Source organism: Cydia strobilella, chromosome 10, assembly GCF_947568885.1.
Source record: "Cydia strobilella chromosome 10, ilCydStro3.1, whole genome shotgun sequence".
Taxonomy (NCBI): domain Eukaryota; kingdom Metazoa; phylum Arthropoda; class Insecta; order Lepidoptera; family Tortricidae; genus Cydia; species Cydia strobilella.
Genome location: NC_086050.1, coordinates 8,825,740 through 8,853,415, shown reverse-complemented (window position 1 = coordinate 8,853,415; position 27,676 = coordinate 8,825,740). Strand labels below are relative to the sequence as shown.

The window sequence follows — 27,676 nt, the reverse complement described above, 5'->3', positions numbered from 1 at the left end:
TCAACGTTTGGTGTTAAATAAAAACTGCAAATTGTTGAGTTGGATATTGCAGCGGCTCATGACTGTCGCACATTATGAACGATACATAACTTTATGTACTTACTTGTATTGTACATACCTAGTATTATTGCACGACTGTGTTAGATCATCATAATGCTGGTCCCTAGAGTCCTTTCATTTACTTCAGTATGTAATTTATAGAGATTAGAGTTAGTAACCAATGTTCTACTATAATGTTTAGAGTTATGTTACTTTGAGTGACAGTTTTATCAGAATCTCATTGATCTGTAATGTTGTCATATAACAACGCTTGCTGAAAACTCGTCTCAATCTCACTACAATTAAAAATAGTTATGGTTATGGCAAATTAATTTCACATTACATCATTCATGTCTATCACCACATCAAACAATAATCAGCCATTTTGGCATTTACATGAATTACAGTAATACATGATATTGATAGATAACGAAATTACGTGCTCGAATTTGTACCAGTATTATTATTTTAAATTCGGTAGCGGTTCTGTATTTATTTTATAAGGGGAATACACACCAACTGAAAAAACTATAATACCTGATGTTCAAAATGCTATATAGTCCTTATTTTACCTAGTTCTTACATAGTTCCATAAATAAGTGAATTGCAAAAAAAGTGTAGGTAACACAATGGAATATTCACAAAAACATGCAAAAATGTGACACAAAAATGAAGAAAATGTATGTCAAATTTTTGTGTTACAAATTCACATAAAGGAAGCCAAATTCGACGCCGCAATATGTTTCACCGCGTGTAGAGTAAAAGTGGCGTCGAATTTAGGGATCCTCAAATACCAGCATGCTGATAGCCAAGTAGTTTATCTATAGAACAATGTGAAAACAGGAGAAGAAAACGGTTAGCTTATCAGTTTTAACTGCTATCCATATTTCCAATTTTTTTGCGACAAAATACTAAAACACACGTTTTCTTACCATTGCTCGAAAACCAATATAGCTGACGACACGTGCTTTTGCACCGGCGTAGGTTTAATTAAACGTATGCGTTCACATTCTTCCTTCAAACGCCTGAAATAGCGTAACACAGGTGGGTAACACCAAAGATATAGATATAACTGTAATAGGTGGATACAGTTAAGGAAAAAACGTGCCTCGAAAATGACGAAAATTTGATTCTCGATCAGATGGCGCCACTACCTTTGGCCTAGTCTCGTATAGAGGGCGTTAACTGTTTCGTTTGTTATTTAACAATTTTAACACATATCGGTCAAAGAACATGGGTCAAAATCATACAAAAATAATTAATGCAAATAAAAAAATCATTTATCGTTATTTAAATACATTTTATCGTACTTTTGTAAATCTACATTTTTAGTTTTAAAGTGTGTCGATAGATGGCAGTGAATTTACTGTGGTTACAAAATTTACTATGACAGTACCGCTCTATCCTATGATTCTTCTCTTTGGTGCCGAAGAAGCGAACGGAACGAAAGGTAGGAAGGAAATCTCCCCGATTTTCAACACAAGATTATGGTATACAAAATATACGTTAGAACCGTCTAACAAACATTTTGATAATAAGTTTTTGTTTGTATAAAAGACGTCATTTAAAAAAACACGCTGCAGAGGTCGCTGAGCCAGTTTACACCAGTTATGAATTTATTTACAGTGGAGTGTTGCGAGTATTTTTTTACAGATATTTTAATGTGACTTTTCTGATTGTGTAAACTACACTTTTTTTGTAATTCAATTAAATATGAAATGAATGTACCTACATATTTTGGCTTCAGGAGAGTTACAGAATATTTAAAAGGTTTTACCAATACATTTCTTTTTATATCGCCGCACACACAAAATATTCAATTTCATTTCGCTTTGATACTTTTTGATAGCAGTATATTTAAGTATATTTTATGAATCCCAATAACCAGTCGTTAATTACAGTTCAGATTCGTTTATTGGCCCTGTTGGTATCGATTCAACCAACCACGCAATCATTCACAATTTGCCGCGGCAATGATAAATGATATCTGGTAGTTATGATGAATTAATTTAATCCGTCTCCTGCCACCTGTCCGGTCTGGATTAACTGGATGACTATCGGGCCAGGTGTAACTCGTCTGACTAACTGGTTTAGACAGACAGCTTTAGTTTATTACTTTTTACTCGATCTTATAAACTAGGTGATCATTATATCATTTTTCTTTTTGCAAGTTCATCAGTTGTTAGCGTTAGCGTACCCGTAGCATACGCCTCTGCTGACCGACGGCCTGGATCGTACCAGCACGTGCATTTGAGCAAGCTCGATGAGCCTCTCCGTCCCACCCTCTCTTTTGTGACCAACGCCTCTGCGTCCTTGCAGCAGTAACTGCTGGCTGGTGTAGTCACTGATCGGTAACGGTTGCAAGTTGTAATATCAGTTCTTGTGCATTGTATTCATTGTTTAAAATAGATATTGGAATATCTTTGTGTTCATTAGTACTATTAATTATGTTAACTTAAGAGTCCCCGGCAAGCTCGGCCGAATTGCACCTTTTCATACAAACGTAGTTCCGCTCTCATTTTAAAACTATGTGTTGAATTGTAATGAAACTTTGCACATACAATGACATAAGGTTTATCTAGGTCTGTAATTAGTTTATATAGCTCCAGTTTATAAAACAAACGAAATAGAGCAACAACAAGTTTTGTATGAAAAACTTAAATTCGCTGTATTTTTTTAGCTATGGTATCTGAAGCTACATAAACTAATTACAGACCTAGATATACCTTACCTGTAAGTACAAAGTTTCAGAGCAATCTAGTCAGTTTTAAAATGAGAGCGGCACTACGTTTGTATGGAGAACCGAGCTTGCCGGGGACCCTTAATACCTAATGCGCTCTAAGTACTTAAAATATGTGTAATTACTTAATGTTATTTATAATGACATGTATAAATTGTATCATGACAAACACCAACTTCTATGTATGCTCGTAGGCAGATTTATTAACAAACTGGCCTATAAATACTATTTCTCTACAATTGACAGTCAATTACGCTAAATGCCCGCACGCTCGACGGCCGCATACCGCTTACTACATACTTATATGTTTCCACTTGAATTGCATAACTTATAAACAGGTTGGCATAAATGCCTCAGTCATGCGCGCAATATCCACAGCTGTTCACATATAGACACATTTGTAAGCATGGTTTTCAATGAATTAATTACTTATTTCCAACTACAATTTCACATAGGTAGCTGTTTGAATAATCGGCTAGATACTTACATATTTGAATTATTTTTATTCCTTTAAATTATAAGGTTTTTATCTATAACCACTACTACCAGAAACAGTAATTTGCTATTTTTACATTTGTCAAGTAGATACATTGTTTTAGCAAGCTAAGTATCCAATTAATGAACTTAGTCATCGCCATAAATTCTCAAGGATCACAAAACAAACGATAACATTAAAGTCGATACCTAGTTATTCAATGTAAAATTATAACAGGGTTTTCCAGTTACACCTTTTTAAAGTTATACAAACTTGTGTCCTAAGTAGTCGCTACTCCATTTAACTTTATAATTATTTGATAATTTCTAAGTACATAAAGAAGTCACTAAGCTTCCAGTGAGGGGGTGAGTGACCCGCCAGCTGCACTGGAAGGCGGTCCATGCGGGCTCTGACTCTGACTACTGTCCTCACCATCCACCTGTCCTGTCAAGGCACAGCCACATCTGCCCATTCGCTGCCTGTAATAACTCAAACGTGACATTGATTTTAAAACACTGAAAAGTATAACTAGTTATATATGATGGCGTCACGAAAATCATGTCAACGTTTAACTGATATCTTTACAGTCAGAAAGACCTTAATTGACATTAATTGATACATATTTATATTCATTCTATTGTAAAATGAAAAGAACTTAACATGTTTATTGGTTAATCTTGTTACATAGAGGAACAGAGTCCATAATTATGTACAAACTTTGAAGGTCGTTTTTCTAAGCTAGTTATATAACTGTTACTGAAATCATATAGATTGATAGAACACATATATGATATATGTATATTTACATAGTTCAGTGTTACATAGTTTTAGTTTAGTAACGAATTGTTGAACCAAAACCAGCATGCAAATGTAAATGTAATAACATAATTTTGTCAAATGCTGTAACTTCCGAATAAATGACAATTTTAGTCATTAATCAAAATGTCGTGCAGGTGTTTACATTTGAAATTGCTAATAGAAAATACCTATCATTTATCGTGGCAACTCGTGGTCGTGGCTAAGTAACAACATAATTTTATAAATCATGTCAACCTAAGTAGAGTAGAGCCTGTTTGTCTTGCACCTTTGCGTCTCCGCGACTGGTTCCACCGGTCGAAGCCTATTATTGGCAACTAAAATATTCAGTTAATTATATATACCTTTAAATTGATGAGTCTTCGTTTTTCGACAGAGTTTCACTACAGGTTTTTCAAGTTGTACCGACGCCTGCGCCCTGCGCTAAAAGCTTTTTATTTTTTGTTACAGGTTCCTCGCCTGAACGTGAGACCGTCGAAATTAATAAGAAAGGTATTTTCTTTATATATTTACATTTACCCATTAAGAAGTATCAAATTCAATGCAAAGTTGTAACATTACGTAAATTATATTCTTCGTCCTAAAAATTAAAGGCACTAAAGACAAACAAACTGGATGTGCAGATGGTGTTTAATGGACGTCATGCTGTGCTACGTTCCAAGGATGATTTTAAAACCAAATAACCAGCGCAACGTCGTCACTGTAATGTTTTGCCTAGTGTTTTGTAATGGACTTATATAAAGCTGCTGACACACTTGAGGGGTGAATATTAAAGTAATCAATAATTCACGGACCTGACGGGAAAGTTTTAATTTAGAGCCGAATCTGTTAACATTAATTTGGGTCTTACAGTTAATGAAAATAAATGTGAACCGTTAAAGATTTGGAATTTTAATAATGATGTTCGATTCTACAGTTACCTAAGAACTCAGAAAACCAGGAAATGACTTTTGAGATGAGGTCGCTTGGCTCATCGTAAATGTCATAATCGTTTTCCTTAATCGGCTCGTTTGTGCGGGGCTTTATGGCTTAGCGTTAAAAATTGTTTGTGTTGAAAGCCGAGATAGCCATCCATAATTTTACATATGAAACCATATCTTTGTTTGTTCAACCCTAATCTGCATATGCATGGACCACTTATACTTCACTCGAGTAAGTTAAAAAAATCCAGAGGTCAGAGCGAACGACATATACATTTGTTATTATCATTCAACGAATCTAAAATTCAATTCGGCATCCGAGTAACGGGGTCACGTCAATTTCGATCGATAGTTCTACATAATTCTGTATGCGTGCGTCTGTTCGAGTTATGCTAAACTAAAACATTAATGTTAACTTGCTGTGCAACGGTGCGGGGCTAATTGTTATTTATTTTATTCGTATCTGCCTGAAATTGTGTTTGTGCGCATATTGAGTTGCGACTGGATGTTTGGTTTGTCGAACGGTGTTTGGAAGTACTTGGAAGGCGGTTAAAACAACACTGTTCCCTGTAGTACCCGGCACCGGCGCGCCACACACCGAGGTGCTAGCCGTGCTAGTGCCACCCTTGCCGCCCGTTTTGTTTTCTTTACCCCTCGTACCATAGCGCACCTTTTCAAGCCACGTTGAATCGAGTAACTAGTTCAATCACAAGGTTACACTAGGGTTTAAAGCGTTAGTTAAAATTTTCAACTTTGCAATAGCGTCTCAAAATCACTGTTATACAAGTAACAAGCTAACCTTTCATTGGCAGAGACCTTTCTGCTTTTCATATTTACTTTATTATAATATTTATTATTCACATTCAAATTTAGTTACGTAGGTGCTTTAATAGCTTGACAAACATTGATATGTATTAGGTAGCATTCGAGGTTCTTTTGTAACAAGAATTCAAACCATTTACATTTTATTGATCAACGTTATAAATAAAACAGAAAAGGAACACGTTTGGTACCTAATGATTATGCTCCGGTTGTGTGTCATGCCTGAATCTCATATATAAATGTTAGTGTACTTAATTAAATGAATATTCATGAGACGGAACGCCCCGAAGCCATTAGATGGCGGCCGAGAAGAAACCGGTCTCGCGTTTTTTGTTGGTGTGTTTAACTCGATCGTGCCTTGAACCGATTTCTTACTGACGGTTAGACGCCATGTTCGTAACTCCTACTCCTACACATATAAACAAGCCTTTGAAGCTCTCGTGTGAGTGTATTCAAGTATAACCTGTACAGTATAGCTTAGCTACCTAGTCGATGTTTTGCGTGCCATAGACATGTTTACCTGATAATCATAATTATAGTCTTGCAAACTAGACCACGCAAATTATACAGTAATTAAGTAATTCGATGTTATTGAGATTGTTAATGACGCTGTATAAGCTGAAGGCATTGAGCGAGAGTTGAATAGGGTTATTACTGAATTCCATTCCGCATATTTAGTAACAAAGAATCACTTTTAAACTGTCAATAGTTACAAAAGAAAATATAGCAACTTCGTTAGAAGTATGTCGACGTTTTTTTTTCTAAGTACATTGGCATTAGCAGAGAGCTCAGAAAAGCGTAAACAGATTGACAGGTAACACAAAGGCGTTCGTGAACAATACCATCTCGTCACGACGAGAGGTCAAAAGAACAAGTCGGACCTGTATTTCGTGTCTCGGCTCATGTGCGAGCAAGAAAGTCGCCGGTGAAAGTACCGTGTCTAATTCTCCGATAAATTTTGGATCAGTTTTATAACATAACATGTTAACACGCGAAACCGGTTGGCTGCTGATTCAAAAAGTAATTTTAATGTTCATATTTTAAGATAAAGCGGTTTTATGTCAAAGCTCTGATCTAATGTATGTGAGATTATATTTTTCGCGTCAACGACTTGGGGTCCAGAGACCTGTATTGTTGTGCAAAACAATTTGCTTCATCTGAATATGTTCTCATTGCTACCTGCTACAGACAGTTGACATTTAAATAAGATGAGGGTTTAATATTTTTTTTTTATGTAAATGTGTATGAGATGAGGCACGAAAAATGCGAAGAAGCTCAACACTTTTAATTTTTTGTCGGGCTCATTCGTTTTAACTACAAATTTTTTGTTGGCCTCTGTGACATCGCCACTTTTCACAAAATTTGCGAGATTATCACAATGGCACGAGTTGTCATTATTAAAGTCCGATCCTGGCGCACGTAATGCAGTGTAGGTGAAGACCGTTATAATTGGCCTGCCCCCGCGCAGTCGACGGCTGCACTGGACACTGCAGCGGGTGCATTAATGAGCCCGCATGTCGAGGTTCATCGTCCTCGCTGCCGGATCTAATGGCCATTTGCCAGTTACTGCTGGCATGCTAGTGAACTGGACTGCTAGTTCGCTAGCGCAAAGGGCATTCGATTAAGGGTCTGGTTACTTTTTAATTAACATGGTTTGGTTGGTTTTTGATAGGACGATTGCATATTTATACCCTAATGGTACCAGTGCCAATGTACACGTACCTATTTAATTTGTCTCAATTATATATTTTGTAAAATAAGAGTGAATTTGATAACACTAAAACGTAACAAGTCCTCGCAATTACCCACTAAAATCGCAGGACGTTGAGGGTTGAAATTTGATATATTTTCAATTAGCAATGCGTTGCAGAATGTAAACAGTCTTGAACAAAGTGGATTGCTGTAAGAGACAGGAATTAAGGGTACGTTAGGTAGAAGTAAATAATTTGTGTGAAGTGAGACTGGTGAGGAAATATGACTAAGATGGATGTGATGGACGAGGATCGAGATGACATGTTCACAAGATATTTGGAACATTGGGTATAAAATAAAATTGAATGTAACGCTGGTATCAAGTGAATGGTATAAGCAAAAGTTACTGTTATACTTATTCATTCATTCATTCATTTTATTTATTTCTTTAACAATAATGCATTGTGTTAGAAAACTTACGAACAATTTTACTTACAAACTTATTTATTTATATGAGCTTAGAGTGTCCCACTGCTGGGCAAAGGCCTCCCTCCTCCCTTTCCACGTATCCCGGTCTTGACCCGTCTCTCACCAGTTGCGGTTAAAGGCGTCAAGGTAATTTTTAAGATATAGGGAAATCTCCCTTCATTTGCTCCTTCATAGATCAATATCCCTTCCAGGCACTTCCTGTTCGTCTTGCGACCTCCTTGTCCTGTCGTGCCTGGAAAGAGACTATTTGGCCCTAGTAAATGTATTCTTGGACATATATATGACATTTCTTCTCCATCCACTACCACTGTTATTTTTCGGCTGTTAGTCATGAGCTTGGTCTTTGATATGTTCAGTTAATCATTAATCCTACCTCAAGGCTTGCCCTGCTTAGGTCTTGTAGCATGGCGCCGAGCTCCGTAGCTAAAGGCGAAAACAAAGTGCGAGTCGGACTCACCCGCCGATGGTTCCGTACTTTTTTAGTATTTGTTGTTAGAGCGGCAACAGAAATACATCATCTGTGAAAATTCCAACTGTCTAGCTATCACAGTTCATGAGATACAGCCTGGTGACCGACAGACGGACAGACAGACAGACGGACAGTGGAGTCTTAGTAATAGGGTCCCGTTTTTACCCTTTGGGTAATACGGAACCCTATAAATAAGATTTCGAGTAGACGAATATTAACGCTCTAGTTTTTTTTCTCTTGAGAATCCTCAGAATAACATCCAGTTCATTGACATATTGTGAAAGTTTTTAAAAGTACAAAATTGATCGCGTATTGTTGCACATGTTGCACATATCGGAGCCGGTGTTTATAGCGGCTAATGCCCGGGTTTCGCGACCGGTTCCGTCCGCACCGTGTAATCTTGCACGACTTTCTATCAGGCCTTGTGTTCCTATTGCTTGCACGTGTTCTCGAGAAGATCAGATTAACATGACCTCCAGAACCATAACAATTATGTGCTATCGGAAAATGCACTTATACTGGTTCGCGTAAGCTATCGACTTGCCTTTTTGCTTGGTAAGCGAATGGAAAGACACTCCAGAAGCTTATGCTCGACCACCTCCACATTGGATAATTATACACGCGGGTTTTTGTATTAAATTGCATCGCCTTATGGTTCCAACGCACCTTGAAATTTCAACGTAATTAATATTTGTAAAATGCGGTTGAGCGTGGTGGTTTAATTGTTTATTAGGTTCATATACTGGCTTTATCAGTGTTTGCGATGATACTAACTACTACCAGCTGTCTCCTGGCCTACCGTTAATTATAATTCATGCTTTAACCGTTACGATTAGATATCTACTGCAGGTATATACAGAATTCAGGAGTAGGTAGGTAATTGATATTTTGCGCCAGTGGGCAAAATCTAGACACGCGGCAGCGTGTCCAGTGTCCAGCCAAGTTCAATGAAACAGGAACTGGCGACGCAGCAACCGTGTGTTATATTACACGAACCATTTCGAGCTACTTTCGGCCCCTTCACTACTTGAAATGTATTTTACAGTACATATGGTGCTACTTTCTCGCACTAGTGCGTCAAATAGCACTTTTCGTGCATATGTCGAAAGTTTAAAGGGCCATATATACTGTAAAACGTTGTACGATACACGTGCGAATAGGTAATTCGCAACTCGTGTCGATTTAAAACACCCTGCGGTCGTGTTTTAATTTATCGCCACTCGTTTCGAATTTCCTCTTTTCCGCACTTGTATCGTAAATAACTATTTAAGTACAGTTGCTCAAAAAGTGCTACTTTACGTAGCTGTTTAGAGTGCGGAAAGATGGTTTTCGCGAACTAGTGCTTTTTACTTTTCCAATTTTTTTAAATTTTTTGTTCCAATTCATGACTACTTATTGATGAGTGTTAATATTAGTTTCCTTTAAACGTCGTAATCAACATAAAAACCTACTGTTAATGTAAGAATACGAAAAATATGCATATTTCATATTTTATTACTTAACTCTTCATCATTATAACACGTCTATTTTTTTTTATATTGAATATTGAAAAACCGTTCTTAATAAGTTGTCTGAATGGAACGGAACGCCTGTTAAAGAAGAGGCGTTTATTCTTTCTGCTTTAAGTTTCCAAAGGCAACATTCGATATTGTTTTTATAAATGTACGATACACAAATAATCGTAATTAACGATATTTGGGTAATAACAGTACAATGTTTTATATTTACAATTGTTTCTGTCTTATAGAACATGCATTTAAAAAAAACTTTCATTGAAGTGGGTTCAATAATAATAACACCCAGCCAGCTAAAAAAAAACACCTCTTCATAATGTCAATGATGTCACAGAATTAATAATATAAAAGTTTCGAATTCCTTACTTGTTGTTTTACTTATTTTTTCGCAACTGTATTAAAAAACGTCGTTTGATACACGTGCGGAAATGTCATTCTTCACTCTACCCGAGTATATCTCGGTCGGTACCCGTGAAGTAATGACATACTTTCCGCACTAGCATCGAAATGTACTATACACACATAAAATTTGGCACATTTATTCAAGCCCTTAGCTTGTCATAATACAAAATTTCATAAACCTAGCTCAATCTCTGGTGTTGCAGGCGTCCATAGGCTACGGTGACTGCTTACCATCAGGCGGACCGTATACTTGTTTGCCACCGACGTGGTATTAAAAAAATAGTTATTGATAAATTAATGTTTAAAAACCGGCATTTTTGTGACTGACTGACTTATAGATCAAAAACCTAACCCACTTCCAGATGACCTAGAAACTTGATATATTTTGGCATGAAGGTAGACTATTCTAGGCGCATACAAAGGAAAAAAAATCTTACTGTACTGACAATTGATCGCGCGTTAGCGAGGGTCTCTTTTTCAGCTTGGGCAAAACTGTTTTTATGATGTTTACTAGTAATTTCTGTACAAAAAGTAATGATATCCCAACAAAAACATAAATGTAAAATGAGAGCCAAGTTTAATATTTAGAACTTGATTTGATTGACTCGCCGACAAAAGAATTCAGATCTATATGGGTGCTAAGTTCTGTGCTGTGTAAAAAATCCTGAAATTATAAAGGATTTTTCTTGGCTAGTTTTTACGTATAAGTAGGTTATTATATTTGTCTACGATACATTTCTAAAATTTGGTTTGTCGGTAAAACGGTTTGTTGGCGAGTCAACCACGACACATATTCTTAATATTGAACTTGACACTCATTTTACATTTATGCTTTTGTTGGATATAAATTACTTTTTCACATCACCAATTCGAAAAGGGCGATTTTCTTCCCTGCTGGGAGGGATCAAAGTGGCACTTTTCTTCCCTGCTAGGAGGGATTACAGTAACACTTTTCTGTTATAGGACACTATTTTTAAATATTTTGCACATTTTTTTAGCTTCAATAATATTTTTAAACATCATAATTACCTCATAGGTGATGTGAAAAGCAGTATGTGTCACATGGTAGCAAAATTATTTCCATCTTGGGCGTAACACACTTGAATCCCTCGTTACTCTCGGGATTCTATTATAGAATCCTTCGCTTCGATTCTATTCCTTCGTAGCTAACATAATACATAAAGGCTTTTTCGCACCAGTCCAATTAATTTGTAAACAACCGAATTACGATTGATCACGCTCAACTGTTCATCAAACATTCGACATTTTCTAGGTTATCAGAAGAAATCGGCTAACAAGCGCTTCACACGAAGTGCATTCAGGGTCGCATGCACCACCTGCCGCGACCGGTTGGGCAAGTCGGCAAGCCCAGTGTAGTGGACTGTGGAGTTATGAAACATTAATTATCGCCATGATTTTATTTACCACTTCCGCGATCGTTGCCGAGATGGACACTTTGACAGGACTCCGCCCATCTGTTGCTATTTTATATCGGTAGAATTATATACCTGCTGGATTTTATGAACAGCAACAACTTTCGATGGAAATGACTCCCCCTTGGTACAGTCCACATGCAGAACTAGATGACAAAGAACGACTGTCAACTGACTGCCGTCACTATCTATTTAATGCTGACTGTACGACGGCGACGGGTCCTTCAATACTTCCAAGAAAAAAATTAAGCATCGTTGTTCATATTTACCGCTAAACATGTGCATCTTTAAATTGTACCTATATATTACGATACAAGAGCGAAAAAAGGAAATTCGCAACGAGTGGCGATAAATTAAAACACGACCGAGGGAGTGTTCTAAATCGACACGAGTTGCAAATTACCTATTCGCACATGTAAAGTACAACGTTTTACAGTACATATGCTCCTTTAAACTTTCGACATATATAGTTACGTAATGTGCTAATTATCGCACTAGTGCGGTAAAGTAGCACCATATGTACTGTAAAAAAGTATAACAATCGTTGTTATTTTAAGTCGAGTGTGAAAATTATTATTTCTTGTGAGGAAATAATTTTATATTTATATATCGACTAGTCATAATTCATAATATGATCTTTTTGTCAAGCCCTAGCATAACGTAACAATTTAGGTTTTTACACAAAATAATTTAGAATAAATGAATATTGACTTAAATGATAAAATATTAACTGATTACGGAAGAAAAACCTATAATTGACCGCGTAAGCAGTAGCAGGCGTCCAGCACTATTTATGCTATTAATTTAGCAAAATATTGTTTGTAAAATTTCGCCGAATTATCATAATTGCCTGTAAAATGAGTAATTGTTTGGATTATTTGGCCCTGTTACACTGTAATCCGGCACAGAACATGACACTATTTTGACTGCAACCCTTTTTTAGTGGGTTCTTCCCAATTGACGTTTATTTTACAATAAAAAAATACGAAATTTTTCATCACACCAACACAATGAAAATACTAAAAATATCAAACATTTTTAATCAAAGCAAATCGATTCAAAATGAATGTTATTAAATATTTATCATCCAAAATCATCATTTAAAAGTTACTTCTACCAGCAAACTTATTATTTTGCCTCACATGTAAATAAAATGCTACTTTTTTGAACAATCAAGAGAGCCTTTACGGTGTGGTGAAAAAATATTTACACTATACCCCGTTTTTTTAAGATCAGAATTTTTCTTACCTCAAAAGTCAAAATTAATAGTAATTAAATTTTTCTTCCGAAATGCTAGGGCTCCTATATGATATCTAATATTGCGGTACAATTGTAAACGACACTATAATTCAGCGCATAGTTACTCAGATTTAATTTTGGAGGAAAAAAGTTACCGCTACTTTTGAGATTAAAAAGTACCTAAAATTTCTAATCTGAAAAAAATAGGCAACTCATTCACGATGTACTACTAAACTACTATATTATGCCTTATAATAACTACTTATGTTATAGAGCTAATATTTCCTGAACTTTTTAGCTTGGGCTGGTATATAATGGCTGGTATAGAGGTAAAAAAGTTCATCTAATGTTATTTAGCTCGACTGTAACCTACAACATACAATCGGTTTTAAAAACCATTTTAGCTACAAAACCTAGATTTTAATAGTGCTCAACAATATGATTGATTTCTTACGTTTGTAACATTTTTGCAAAGTCACGATTGAGTGATTTTTCAAGATTTAACAAAATTCCTTTCAGCAAAAAAGAGAGAGTTGTACGCCTTTAGCGAACCGAAATCGCGTTGTCATTGGACCGTTTTTGCGACTCGCAAAACAATGTCACGTCCTGCCCTGTTGCGCACTGACAGATTGCATCTGCAAAAAGTTATTGAACTTGAAAGTTTGGTCGTGCGTGATGCAAAACCGAGGCATCTGATTATCGTGTCAGTTATAAAGTGGCTATATTAGGCGTCGATAAAATTGAGTAGTGCTTCCAAGATGGCCGTGATCAAGCGCAGCGCTTGCGCCGTCACGATCCTTTGCCCCGGAGTGTAGGCGGCTACTTTCTCCTAACGGGACTTTCCGCGCCGCCCGCGCCACACCATTCGTCTCGTCTGCACTCGTCTATTACGAAATCTATTTTGTATTAACTATCTGCGAGATCTCGATGATGGTAATAAGATTATAACACGTTTCGAAATAGTTTCTAGGTTGATTGGTACTTCGCTTGTCTGTTTATGTTTTGTTGCTCATCATTATTTTGATGTTAAGGCGTACCGAAACCGAATCGAAGCGTTGTTTTTATTATCGTCGTTGAATTGATTAAGAAAATCAGTTTAAGCAATTACTAGAACGCATGTTATTGTCGACGCTTATAACAATAAAATATTTTCGCTGAATTCCCACACGGAGCAAAAAAGCGTGAGAAAACGTATTGTCCGTAAGTGCTATCCCGTATTATGCTGACATTACTGACAACATTGAACGTATGGGAATGCTAAAGCAGAGTCATGCCTCGTAACATTCGGAACGAGTTCGTCTCGCCCCGGGGGACTCACGAGTCAAAGGCCACGACTCACGATCTCTGCTCGGCTCTACCGGCATCTAAGTATTTATTGCACCTTTATCTCGATTATTTTGATGATATGATATTGCTGGAGGACTCTCCCCCTAGCTTACTTACCTATGCTATTAATTTATAGTTCACTTTACTCTCCTGTGAGAGTAGGTTTACGTTGTAGTCTATAAATTTTGCCACCCGTAAAGTGCGCTTGCTGGAAAGTATTATAAATTCGTATATACACGTCATTTCGTTTCTAGAAATACTTCCACTTGAATTTCTAATACTGGTTTAAAACGAGCACACTAATGAACACCTCAGGTGTTAGAAACCGTAATAATGTTTTTCAAAATTAATTTTCTATTCCCAACGTCACAACGTTGTTATTACCATAAGCGTTTTCTAACTCAAAGCTGAGACTGTAAGTGCCATTTTTCAGTGTTCCGACGAGACTCAAGCCAACGAAAGTGTCTGGCGAGCGTCCAAGTCGCGGTGATCTTCTGCGGACTGCATCGATTTGCAATCCTCTTCCAGCTCCCTGAGCCAACTTCTTAATTACACGCCTAGTCGGCCATACTTTTTGTCCGTTTGACGTCCGTGGCCTTGAATGATGGTTGCTCATTGCTGTGTCTCTCATCGACTGAATTTCTATAACTGCATGTCGACTCTGCTGTAACTAATCCGATTTATATCTAGAAGCAGGTCCATTAAGCCACAATCATAATCATCAGTCTTCGTTCCCGTACGCCTAAATTGTTCTGATGTTCTCTGCGAACGTCACAACTGTATTGATTTCCTTTCTAATAAAGAGGCATTGTCCGTTTGAAAGCTCGCTCACAAAGCGTGAAGACAACAAAAAACTACTGCACAAAAAGCTCAGCCGTATCGGTGCGGTTGCTCGGCCGACTTGCATTATTCCAGTGCGGGGTACGCACATCACATGTACGGCAGATGTTTGGAGCGGTTTTTCAAATGTATTATTATATACCCTCCGCCCTCGCAAGCTACCCTTTCACCCCGCTCCAGTCACTGACCCCTTTGCGACGATTCACAGCGTAACTTGTTTGTTACCTGTCACGTTAGCATTTTCTACTGCCATTTTTGTAATTAGGTAAGCACTTTTAGGTCAGGTTTCAAATAGATGAAATGAATCATCCCGAGAATTGACAACATTTTAATTACGAATACCTACTTTATGACAGTTTGGTGCAACCGGCTCTTAATGACGTTTATCGCACTATCTACGCTTCTTTCAGTCTACTTAAAGGTTCTTCACAATTGGTATCGAATATTTGATAATTTAATACGAGTTTATTAGCTGTGATTTATTGCGTAATCAAATTCTGAAGCTATAAATATGGCTCTGCGTGAGCGAACACGTGTTCCGTCCTGTGGATCTTAGGGGAGGTAGGGTGCGACCGGGGCTCAAGACAGGTTCCAAGGTTAAATATATGAAACAGCTGTTCATTATTATTAACTTGTACGTGACTTTTCGTCTACGGTTCACAATATTATAATTGAATTAGGCTATCAAATACGGACACACTTACATAAACGTATAATAATAATAGGTTGCTGCTAAAATTGCCAAGTTCAATGCTCTAAAACCGACGAAAAGAACAATCAAGAGCCGACTCAATAAACGCAAAATAACAACTCGCTCGCGGCAAAAATGTCGAAATATTTACGAGATCCGAGACTTTTTGTTTCTTGGCTATATTTAGCTGAGCAGTGTGCAAAGTTTTGCAAACCAATTGGAACTTTATGAGTCGTTTTTAGACTCCTTTGTAAGTTTGTGTTGGGCTGGGTGGTTGTACTCTTGCTCCTTTTGGCCGCGACGTGCCTACATCGTGGAACGTGTTTGCCGAAGCCACGTAGCCACTAGTAAAACTTGTATTATTATGGTGTCGGTTTCTTTTTTTTTATTCGTTTTACATTTACAGTATGTACTTACCTCATTTTCTTTGCTTTCGTTGCTTATGTATTTTGTTTGCTGTTACTATCTGTTGTTTCATGGACGTCATCCCTAAGTGCATATGTATGGCATAGGTATCATTCATTAACTGTTATATTATCTTGAATTGAATAAACAATTCTTCAATTTCTTTACGACGCTTTTAGGTCTTCTTCCGTTGAGGAAAAGTTCGTATCGTAAATACGACATTTATATGGCAATTATTATCTTTAATTGGCAATTTCATCAAAGAGATCTTATTAGCTAAATCCCAAGAAGTCGTTCGCCGGATTCCTCCGCAAGGCATTTTTATTAACAATCTAAAGGACATTCCGAGAACCTGCTCGGAACGAGCGCCTCGTCCGACTTAAAGGGCCGGTGCAGGTAGACGGAAGATCATGTTTTTGCCCTTTCATCCCATTCGATACTGTATAATTTATTCCTTTCTTCATTCCACGTAAATGCCTCTCAGTTATCTGGCGAGCGAGCGTTTTATTTGGTCCTCGCTCCCACGAGTATAGCGATGAACCTAAACCAGTCGACGCACAGATCCCGGCTGCCGTCTCGGTCGGTTTCTTCTTCCGCGCCGTCCATCCGGCCGCACGGATTCATCAATTATTTATACTAGCTTAACTTTTAGAATATATCCTCGTTTACTGCCAACTGCGGCGTTACATCACAACTTAAATTTTAAACAAGGAGCTGGGCCGTGTCCAGACTAACCTTCGCGTTTGAAAAAAATGATTACAATATTTTATCAGTCTGTTCAATGTTTTATCAACGTATTGAAATGTAATTTATTGAAAATAAACCATTGTTTATGTATTTACCACAAACCAGTTAAGGGCATACTTACAGAGATTTGTTAAGATACCTAATATATATTGCTTTATGTGATCCCCGCCATCGCCACTTATATATAATACTTAGTAAACAGAAACAGTCTTACAATTTCATTAACAGTTGTGTAAACCGAAACAAAGTCAATTTATTGAGCGGATTCGGGTAGCAACGGCGAAGAGTAAACAGCTGCTGTTACTTATTCTAGATACAGCACGAATCGTCAGGCCAATCTCTTTTAGCACATGTGTTTGTAAAATGTAGAATTGAATCGAGTGCTAGTATTAGTAAACATGGCGGCACAGCGGGAGCGTGCGTGGCTCCCAAAATACTTCAAACAGGAATTGAACATACGCCAACTGTGCGTAGACTGCGGCTCGCGGGCCCTCGTAAACTTTTCACTATACGACATTTCTCATTTTATTCTCGCTCATCCGTCTTTTATGTCCGTTTAATTTATAACGCGCCGCCGCACGGGAATTGTGCCACCAATAAATATACCCGTTTATGTTGTCGATTTGCTTATGGTGTTTTATTTCTAGTTTTAACGAACACGTATTAAGGAATTGTCCATCTATGACAGAACCTGTCGCTAACTAGTATCGTATTCCGTTATGAAATAAACATATAGCTATGTATTTAATTTATACGAGGCCGTTAAAGGAACATTTCAACAATTAAATTATGTGCGTACTGATCGTATGTGTGTCTTAACTTAACGACCTACTATCAAACAAGCAAATCGAGGGCCGGGCATATTTTACCTCACAGGCATAGTAATAATAAACGGCAAACCAGTTCTCAAGGTGCACACAGCACAGGCCAGCGTCCCACTCGCTATTTACGAGCAAGACGAAGTTTTTATCGGCATAGCATTGTGCGAGTAATGTACATTAATACATTGTCAGTATATAACCTTGTTGATACGACCCGGTAATTGTCGGCAATTAAAAACGACGATTTATTGCATAACATTCAAGTCTGCTCGCACGCCGTGCGTCGCATGTTCGTCATCGTCGACAAAATTTGATCTTTTAGCATTGTTCGATTGGCAAATAGTTAAATAGCTTTGTTTTTCTCCGTCGCCATCGTTCCCAGCTTATGGGAATGTATGTATGTATTTAGCGTAAGTAACACTTGCGTAAACGACTCATACTTATTAGTAGATTGTGTCACAAGGGAGCAAAATGACATATTTAGGGCGAGGGCGTACAATTGAATCCTAAACGAAGCGAAGGATTCTATAATAGAATCCTGAGCGTAGCGAGGGATTCTAACATAGAATCCTGAGCGTAGTGAGGGATTCAAGTGTTAACGCCCAAGGTGAAAATAATTTTGCTACCATGTGACACACTGCTTTTCACATCACCTATGAGGAAATTACATACATATAGGTATATTAGGTTTCAAAACATTATTATTTTAAGCAAAGATCGATACGGACAAAGTGCCAAAAATATGTATACACGACCTTAGTATAGGTACATATTACTTCAGGCACTTTGTCCGTATCGATATTTTCAGACGTGACTGTACTGACAAATTAAAAGTACCTACAGCTCATAATTATGTACCTAATATCTTTCAAAAACAGCAGCAAACAACTAAAATGATACAATGAAAATCAAGTACTTTATTTTTGTAGATTTTTCTGATAACAAACTAGCTCTTACCCCTTTGAACCAAATCTTCGGAAGAACACTATGAAGACTGATATCACTTATATTTATTATTATTAGTGTCGTTACCGGGATGCTGCTTAAAACATCTGACACAGATGAAAAGGCCTATTATTATTGATTTAAACTAAGTATTTACAAATTTATACAGAATACAGAACCGCATAATGCTTTGTGAATTATTTGTACAAAACTTTTTAAATATAGACTTTTTAAATTGCATGGACAAGTATGGCTGCGTTTAAGGAGACCTAAAATGTCAAAATAAAAATTAAATTATTAAACTAAAGTTTTTTTACGTTTCTTTGTAATATTACGCAAATTACTTAATTTAAATATGATATTAATTAATTTAAAATACGTTAATTACATTTATTGTTCACATTTACAACAAAATATTATCTTAGTTAGAAAAATTGTATGCATGTAATCGATTATAAAGAAATTGTAATCGATTATATGCATACTAATTTCATATGTCTTTGTGTCAATATTTCATACTGGCAACAAAATGTCCTTGAACAGAAAAGTGCCACTTTGATCCCTCCTAGCAGGGAAGAAAAGTTCCCTTTTCGAATAGGTGATGTGAAAATGCTTTTTGCAATAGGTACTTTCCTATTAACTTTTAAAAGTAATCTTGATATGAACGCCCCTTCAATGTTAAACGGAGGTTCACATCTAGTGTCTCAATTAGCGGAGAAACGTGTGTTTACTTTACTCACACTTTCCATGTAGGTACTGTAAGTAACAGTAACATTATTACTATGCGGTAATGCGGCAAGGAAAATACATTGTTAAACGTAATTGTATTGATAATAATGAAAGTACAATGTGTCACCAATGTTTTGCCTGTTAGCTTATTAGCTCGTTCACCTTCAAATGCCCTACAAGTTTAAGTACTCGAATATCAAAGTTAATGTCGGTAAGTACGTTATTTCGCAAGTATTTGTGCTAGGCTAGGTATGTTGTATACAGGTGTAATGTAAAACTAGGTATTATTCATTAGGTCGCTGCGTTTGAAATTTTATCGTCATTCCAGCTAAAAGTTTGTTTACTTTTTCTTCGTACAATTCATTTGTAATGTAAATATATTTAAAAAAAAAACAAGTTTGCTGTGTTTGCTCATAATTCATAAACCGTCAAGATACGGACGGGTAGGTATTTGCTTTGCTTGGTAAGTAGTAGTAAGGTGTAGTGTAACGTGTACTCGTATTGTTCTATTTAGTCATGAACTCGTGAAACTATCATTTTACATTCTTACATTCATAGCTACTTAAATCGAATTATTAAGTTAATCTATTATCATTTATCATAAAATTCAGCTCTCTATGGACTGTATTGTATGTGAGTTTCATCACGCATGAGCGCGATAGATTATTTAGGTAATGTATTTCTGTTATTGAAATCCGTATTGCACTCGCAATAACATTTGCGTAAACACATCGGCTTTGTTTGTCTTCGTCCGGCATACCGGCGCGGTTCTTAGACTTGCAAGGTTTTATAAACATAAATACGTTTAAAATTAACGAAAGGCAAAATGCATTGTTTCTGCTCGGTGTCGTGTAACCGGTTCTCGTCACGCTCCGGGTTCGAGGAAACCAACAGTTGTTTCCATCGGCATTCTTAGCTGGGTACGCGGGTGGTGCCCCGCTCGCCGCGCCACGCCACACGAACGATTCATCTCTACCATTGTTTGCGATTAGCACCCGACGACAAACTTGAGTGAGAACGTCCGCTAATTGGACCCGTGTCGATCGTTACCGCCAACCTCGACCATCACTTTCCTTTATTGCTCAACCATCAAAAACACGGCAAGCGAAAAGTTGGCCGGATACCACATCCAAGGTTCGCGGAGCATCTGTACCGTATCGTATCACGCCGTTAATTAATTTATTTTCGATCGCCCAACACGAAAGAAGGTTACTCGCGTTTATGTAATCGAGAAACGTATTCGGACGTATTATACAAAAAAAGAGTAAATGGAATGGCGATGCCAGCGACGTTAATCAACGTTGTCGGTAACCGTAACCGTCTCCGGAGGATTAGCCGACGAGATATTCTATTCTCCGGCCGTAATTAATAGCTTTTGGCAAGTGAGCGATAGCGGGCGGATACAAATGGCTTTCATGACGTGACGCAGCGCTTGCGTAATTGGATAATTAATATACTCAAAACAATGTCGGAAACGATGTATACGTAACCGTATGGGCAATGTGCAAGCGCATAGACGACCCACGCTCGAGAAGCGGGCCAACGGCCTTTAGACGCGTCTGGCTGTGCATTCGGTGATCCGAGAACCGAGATACGATCCGGTACGTTGCCGCACAACAATAGTTACGTATAATAGCCGCTTGGGTTGCGGACGTGGGCTTGTCGACGTGAATTCAAAGCCATAGCAGAACATCGATACCATTACAAATAGCGTTTTGTACTCGACTCTATAGGTACCGAACTACCGAGTCCACAGAATAAGTATGTAAAGCCGTTTCAAGAAACTCGCCGTTTAAATTACACATGAGTTATGAACGCCTACAGACACAGAGGCAATGACTTCTGGCTTTTGATTCATTAGCATCAGTTATTTACTCAAACATTCGAGATGTTTTGTTCTTCGTAATGGAACCTGGGACGCTGTGTGAACCGTCGTCATGTTATTAATGTTAGGTATTCCATTGAATGAATAAAATTAATGATGTCGGCGGCGCCTTACTATTTTTTACTCAAGGGGAAATCCAGACGTGCATATCTGGCTATAGTTAACTATAAACACGATGAACGTTTTTCAGAAATTTGTCTATCGTAAAGAAACTAGTAGGTAATTGGTATTGTTAGGTAAACGTTAATTAAATGAACAAAAATAACCAAGATACCAAGTATCTGTAACCGAACGGTATAACAGCCATTGAATCGTGGGCGACTCGTTCCAAATTACGATTAATCGAAGCCATTTGAAGCAGTACCGGTTAGGCGAGTAACTTTTATCGTCAATTAAACTATAGTCGTAGTATAGTCATCGAATCGGACATCGGCTCCGAACGATCTGACCGTCGCTTCGGCAAGCACGCACATTTTCTCACGCTACCAAAATAGGCGAGCTGCTTGCTTTGTCTCGATTTCGTTATTGGATGGTTTAAGTACTGTAACTTTATTAATATTTATCATGCAATAAGTTAGCAAGCTTCATTTCAATTCATTTTGCTCGTATTTACAAGAATACTGAAATTAAATATGTAAAGCATGCCCACAATACTTACTTAAACTTATAATTTATTACTTTTCCCCTCACTAGCTCGGAAAGCCGTCTTTTATCCTTTAAAACAAGCGGGGAAAAACGCATTTTATCCACTAGTGGGGAAAGTAATTTGACCTTGGATGGAGCGTGTTTAAGTAGCTTTTGACAGATAACAAAACGTAAAACGCTCATAATATTGGTTCGTTCGATATTAATTATCATTAAATAAATGGTTTAAGAATTTAATAAAAAATACCAAATTTAGCTTTATTTAATGATTTTAAGTCATAAACCTTAAATTCCATAAGAAAAATTTGTTTTTTTTTTAAATGACGTTGAATGTAATTCTGAATGCACAAGTTGAGTCGATGCAATTTCAAAACGCATCGTCAGAAATGTCAACATTCTCAACAAAAAAATTCTCACCGACTCCGACACGTAAAAATACACAACTTCCAGAGTTTTCTGTTATAATATCGTATTATCGTAAAATATAAATAATTCCAGTGATGAAGATGATCTAACGCCTGTGGATGTTGCACTTTCCTCCCTATAGTGAGGGGAAAAGTTTTCTGTTACACACGGGTGGAAATGTATTTTACTTCTCGTGTGTTAAACACTCGCGGGTAAAATACAACTTTGCACCCTTGTATAACAAATAACTATTGTTGCTCGCTGCGCTGCGGTTTTACTCGAGCATTGACGTCAACAAGACGCAAATTTCATCGATTCTGAGTAATTTGTATGATTATAAGTAGAGATGCCCCGAATAGTGGTTTTTGCCGAATACCGAATACGGATATACGGCCCTTCTCTCTGTCGAAGCGCCAAATATTCGGTATAGCATGCGAACATTTTGAGTCACGTTAATTATGAAAACTGGTCGCCAACAAAGTACGACGTTTGCTAAGATTTTGTTGGTCAGAATCAGAACTAGTGAATGTAGTTAGTCAATCAAATCAGACCCATACTAAATATAAAATTATTTGTAATCAACAAATGCTCAAAAACAGGGTCTTCGTATTTAACAACTTTCCAAGATAACAATTTAAAATTAAGTGGTTGGCGGTTATTTTTATTGTGTAATTTTTCATTTTAGGTACGTGCAACAGGTATTCGGTGTTTAGCCGAATAGTAGACCAACATTCGGCCGAATACCGAATATTCAGTAAAATGACTGAATAAGCCGAATACCGAATAGTAGCCGAATATTCGTGGCATCTCCAATTATAAGCTTAAGTACTCATAATTATTATCAACTTTTTAGGGTTCCGTAGCCAAATGGCAAAAAACGGAACCCTTATAGATTCGTTTTGTCTGTCTGTCTGTCTGTCCGTCTGTATGTCACAGCCACTTTTCTCTGAAACTATAAGAACTACACTGTTGAAACTTGGTAAGTAGATGTATTCTGTGAACAGCATTAAGATTTTCACACAAAAATAAAAATAAAATAATAAATTTTGGGGGCTCCCCATACTTGGAACTGAAAGTCAAAAAAATTTTTTTCATCAAACCCATACGTGGATACGTCTATGGATAGGCGTTCAATAATGATGTTGAGGTCTTATATAATTTTTTTCTAAACTAAATAGTTTGCGCGAGAGACACTTCCAAAGTGGTAAAATGTGTCCCCCCCCCCCTGTAACTTCTAAAATAAGAGAATGATAAAACTGAAAAAATATATGATCATGCAAACATTCACCGAAAATTGGTTTGAACGAGATCTAGTAAGTAGTTTTTTTTAATACGTCATAAATCGTAAACCGCAATTTACCTTTCACTCACGTTTCACATAAAAAGTACATTGTTAAAATTATGTCATGTACCGCATGTACGGAACCCTCGGTGCGCGAGTCCGACTCGCACTTGGCCGGTTTTTTTTTATACTGAAAAGTTAGCTTTTTAAGACGTGAATTAAACAGTAAAATTAATTTCAAATTAGTTATTAAGATACCTATCCTTAAAGTTACTCAGTATGACGAGGCCAATAAATTATAATTAAGTACTTTTAGTCTATCAAATAAATAAAATTCATTGCTTACTCAATCTGGTATCGTTATTATCTATGTCTTACCTAGTATCGTTATTATGTATGCGTTCTTTTTATGTACATCTATTGTCTGTGTGTTTACGAATAAAAACATTCTATTCTATTCTAGATCGCTTTGGATATGAATCATCAAATATTATGATTTTTTTAAGCATGGAATATTTTATAATTAATTATGCAAAATACATGTTTCTTTTATCGTTTCAAAATATTACATTGACGCAATTGATCCCAAAATAGATGTCAGGTAATTTATAGGCAGATTATACGTCATTGTTTGCTTTAGTGGTTCCTTTTTCACAATTTTTTTTGTGCTTAGATATCACACAAATAAATAACATTTTTACCGTCAATCGGACTATTTTAAGTGGATCCCAGTTCTGCAGCTAAGTTTGAAACAGAAACATACTTAGGTAGACCGATATCTCCCTCGATCTCAAGATAAGAGGCTATAAAAGTAGGGTCTGGAAAGCTTTGTGTAGATCTCCATAGCAACAAAGTAATATTGTAGCTTTGTTATTGACGCTTTACTGCCTTATATTATTATATAACATCGTAACTCAGACTGATCTACAACAACTGCCATATGCTGTTATTGCTGTTACAATGTGTATTGCAGAGAGCTCGATTTACGGAGCCGGTAAGCCTGTCAATGGATGATACACATTTATGATAGATTATAGCCGATGCAACTACTATACCGAGCATAATTATAATATCAATGTCTAATACGAGAACATAAAAATATCTCAAAAAACCTGTACACTATTTTGTGCAAATAAATTACTTACTTACTTACTATTTTCTTGTCGGCCAAACAAGGAGTCTCCAAGTTTTATATCCTGGTATTTTATATACGAAAATATTTCAGGAAATAACAAAATGTAAAAAGTTTTAAACAAACAACGAGAATGCAAATATATTATTAGCCGCCCTGTATCTCAATAAACACAAAAGCACCTTAGCACAAAAAGACAGGCAATCCACTATTGACTTTTTACTCCAACATGTGACATTCCGGGCAGGTCCGAGAAAAAACTACGGGAGTCATCATTTCTTCGAATGCGTCCCGATCCCGCATGATAGTTAAGACGCCTGTTAAATCTTTGAAATATGAACTATAAAACTTTCGAAGAGGAAAATAATTATTAACGCTGCGGGAGCGTAATAAACCTTTATCGTGTCTGGAAATCTGTGTCAAGGCAATTTCCTTATAAATTTAAAGATTTAATTGTACTGAATTTAAACCGCCTGTTTAAGGCAATTACGCTAAGGATGTGAGTAACGTGCAATAATACGAGTAAGGTAGTTGTTTTAATTACTATTAATTACACCGGTTATATTATACAATTCAGTGAACTTGTCATGTATGTATGTACATATGAGAACGTAGATATTAGCTATATAAATTCGTATTTAAAAGGCTAATGTAAACGTGAATACTTAATAGAACGAGATTGTGACACGACACAAGTAATGGCAGTTGAGAAAGTAAAAGAACGTCGAGGTGTCTATTGAATAACAAGGTGTTTAGAGCCACCGTTGTGCAAGCGAGTGTCTCGTGGATTCTAGTATGGACTGTAGTACTTTGTTGAATGGTAAAAGACTGTATGTACGATGATATATTCTTAATATATTTTCACTTTGGTTGTGCAGCGCCGTCACAGGCACGCGCTATTTGCTACTCGACGCGAATAAAGACTCCACTCCATCGAACTGCTACCTCTCCCCCTTACCACTACCAAAACAAACCACCTACTCACTAAACCCACTTACCATGAGGGATCTCTCACAAATGGTCACGACCAAATAGACAATGACAATGGACAAAAAAATACAACGGGCCCATTCGAACGTGAAAACGAAACTATCGCGGCAGTAAATCGGGCTACCGTAAATGCGAAGGAATGCTATCTTACCGGTGGCCCACATCGCGTTCAATAAACGTGTCGATTTCCACTCGATAACGCTGGCCTTGCAATTTAACCGGACGGACATTTAAATTGCATGCATCGCGATCGAATTTAAACCGAGTAATTTACGATGTAACCGGTTCTGGGTTCTGGGTAATGGATTTAATATTCAACGCTCGTTATGACAAAGATCTAATGTCGTTATGTGAACGTTTAATGAGTCATCCGCTGTATTTTGATCATAATAATATATTATGCTCCTTTTTTGTTTGCTGCTCATGCACGATTCGGAACAAAATTATAATCATAACTGAAGTCAACATTGTCAACGGTTTGCCAATACCAATTTTCTTATCACGAAACTCACATGGTCGTTGACAATCTTCATAATGACGGCGTGGGTTGAGAAAATAGAAATCAAACATGGAAGTAGGTGGATATGCGTCGTGAGTAAATAATGAGTAGATAACGATAGTGGAACGTCCAAACACGATGTCGACACGAAAACGTGAGGCCAATCCGTTGTCGCGCACGGTCGCGACGAATTTTTTATGTTTATTTATTATAGTTTAATCAATAAAAAAATGATAATAAACGACGAGTGTGCCAGTTATGTCTACGATTATTTTTAGTAACCGAGCCGTTGTCTAATTGCGGAACAGGTTGCTCAAACAAAAGGAGCCGACGAACCGCTCTTTTATAAGAATAATAATTTGGACTGCCCTCAGAATTGTCTGCCTTATATCTAACATCAATGTTTTCTTTTCTGCGTGAATAAAAACCAGGAGGGTGGAAGGCCGTCGAGGGTTCTTTGTGGTCCCTCGGGCAGAGGGAAAAGGGTTCACGTGCCTCCTCATAGAGTAGCGTTACTTGGTACACGTGGATTCTCTTTTATGTATTTATTTCAATATTATAATGCATGACGCACGACAACTTAATCAAAACAGACTACGTAGTGCCTAGTCAGACTATTTGTTTCGCTTTTACTTCGTATAATTTATAACTTACATGTCAGCTTTAATTTAATCCTGTTTACAAAGGATAATAATGCCAGTATTCCAAGAAGTACACTCGTAGCGACTTGACAATACTTCAGATTTTTAAACTAGACGATTACATTGCGTTAATATTCGCAAATTTAATTTCATAAAGTCTGGCGACCCTGCATTTTATGCTCGACCATCAAAGGAAAACAACTTATTCTCACTATGAATGAAATCAGCTGCTCTAAGGGTGATGGTTCTGTATGGGAATAATAAAGTGAGGGATGTTTGGCTCAGTGGGCTACAATCGTCGCCATGGCAACGGCCGGGATTGAAAGCCTCTCCATTACTCCCCAACATAATGGCTGCAAAAACACGTAAACAAAGAATAAACGTTCATCTAAAGTATTTATATATGTATGATGATAATTAAATTATTCCAATAAGAGTATTAGGTACATATTTACTAGGTGTTGCCACAGAATAACTAATAGTACTACCGTTGCTCTACTGTTATCAAAAACTTCATAGAATTTTGATAGCAGGGTCGGCCGTGTTTCCCGCGGTAAAATTACGTGAAAATTATAAACAAACCTTACCCGTGGGACTCACTTTTCCGATAAACCGCCTCTTGATACTGTAAATAAGGATAACT

The 27,676-nt window shown here is 37.1% G+C and overlaps 1 protein-coding gene across 3 annotated transcripts in view; it reads left to right on the top strand.

Annotated features, from left to right (window-relative positions):
* The window catches only part of LOC134744526 (lysine-specific demethylase 3A), a 220,458-nt gene that overhangs the window by 154,016 nt on the left and 38,766 nt on the right, over positions 1 to 27,676 (top strand). For all 3 annotated transcript variants that reach the window (XM_063678327.1, XM_063678328.1, XM_063678330.1), the window contains one exon: positions 4,521 to 4,562. In XM_063678327.1, the coding sequence (XP_063534397.1) occupies positions 4,521 to 4,562 (42 nt within the window). The remainder of the gene's footprint in view (positions 1 to 4,520; positions 4,563 to 27,676) is intronic.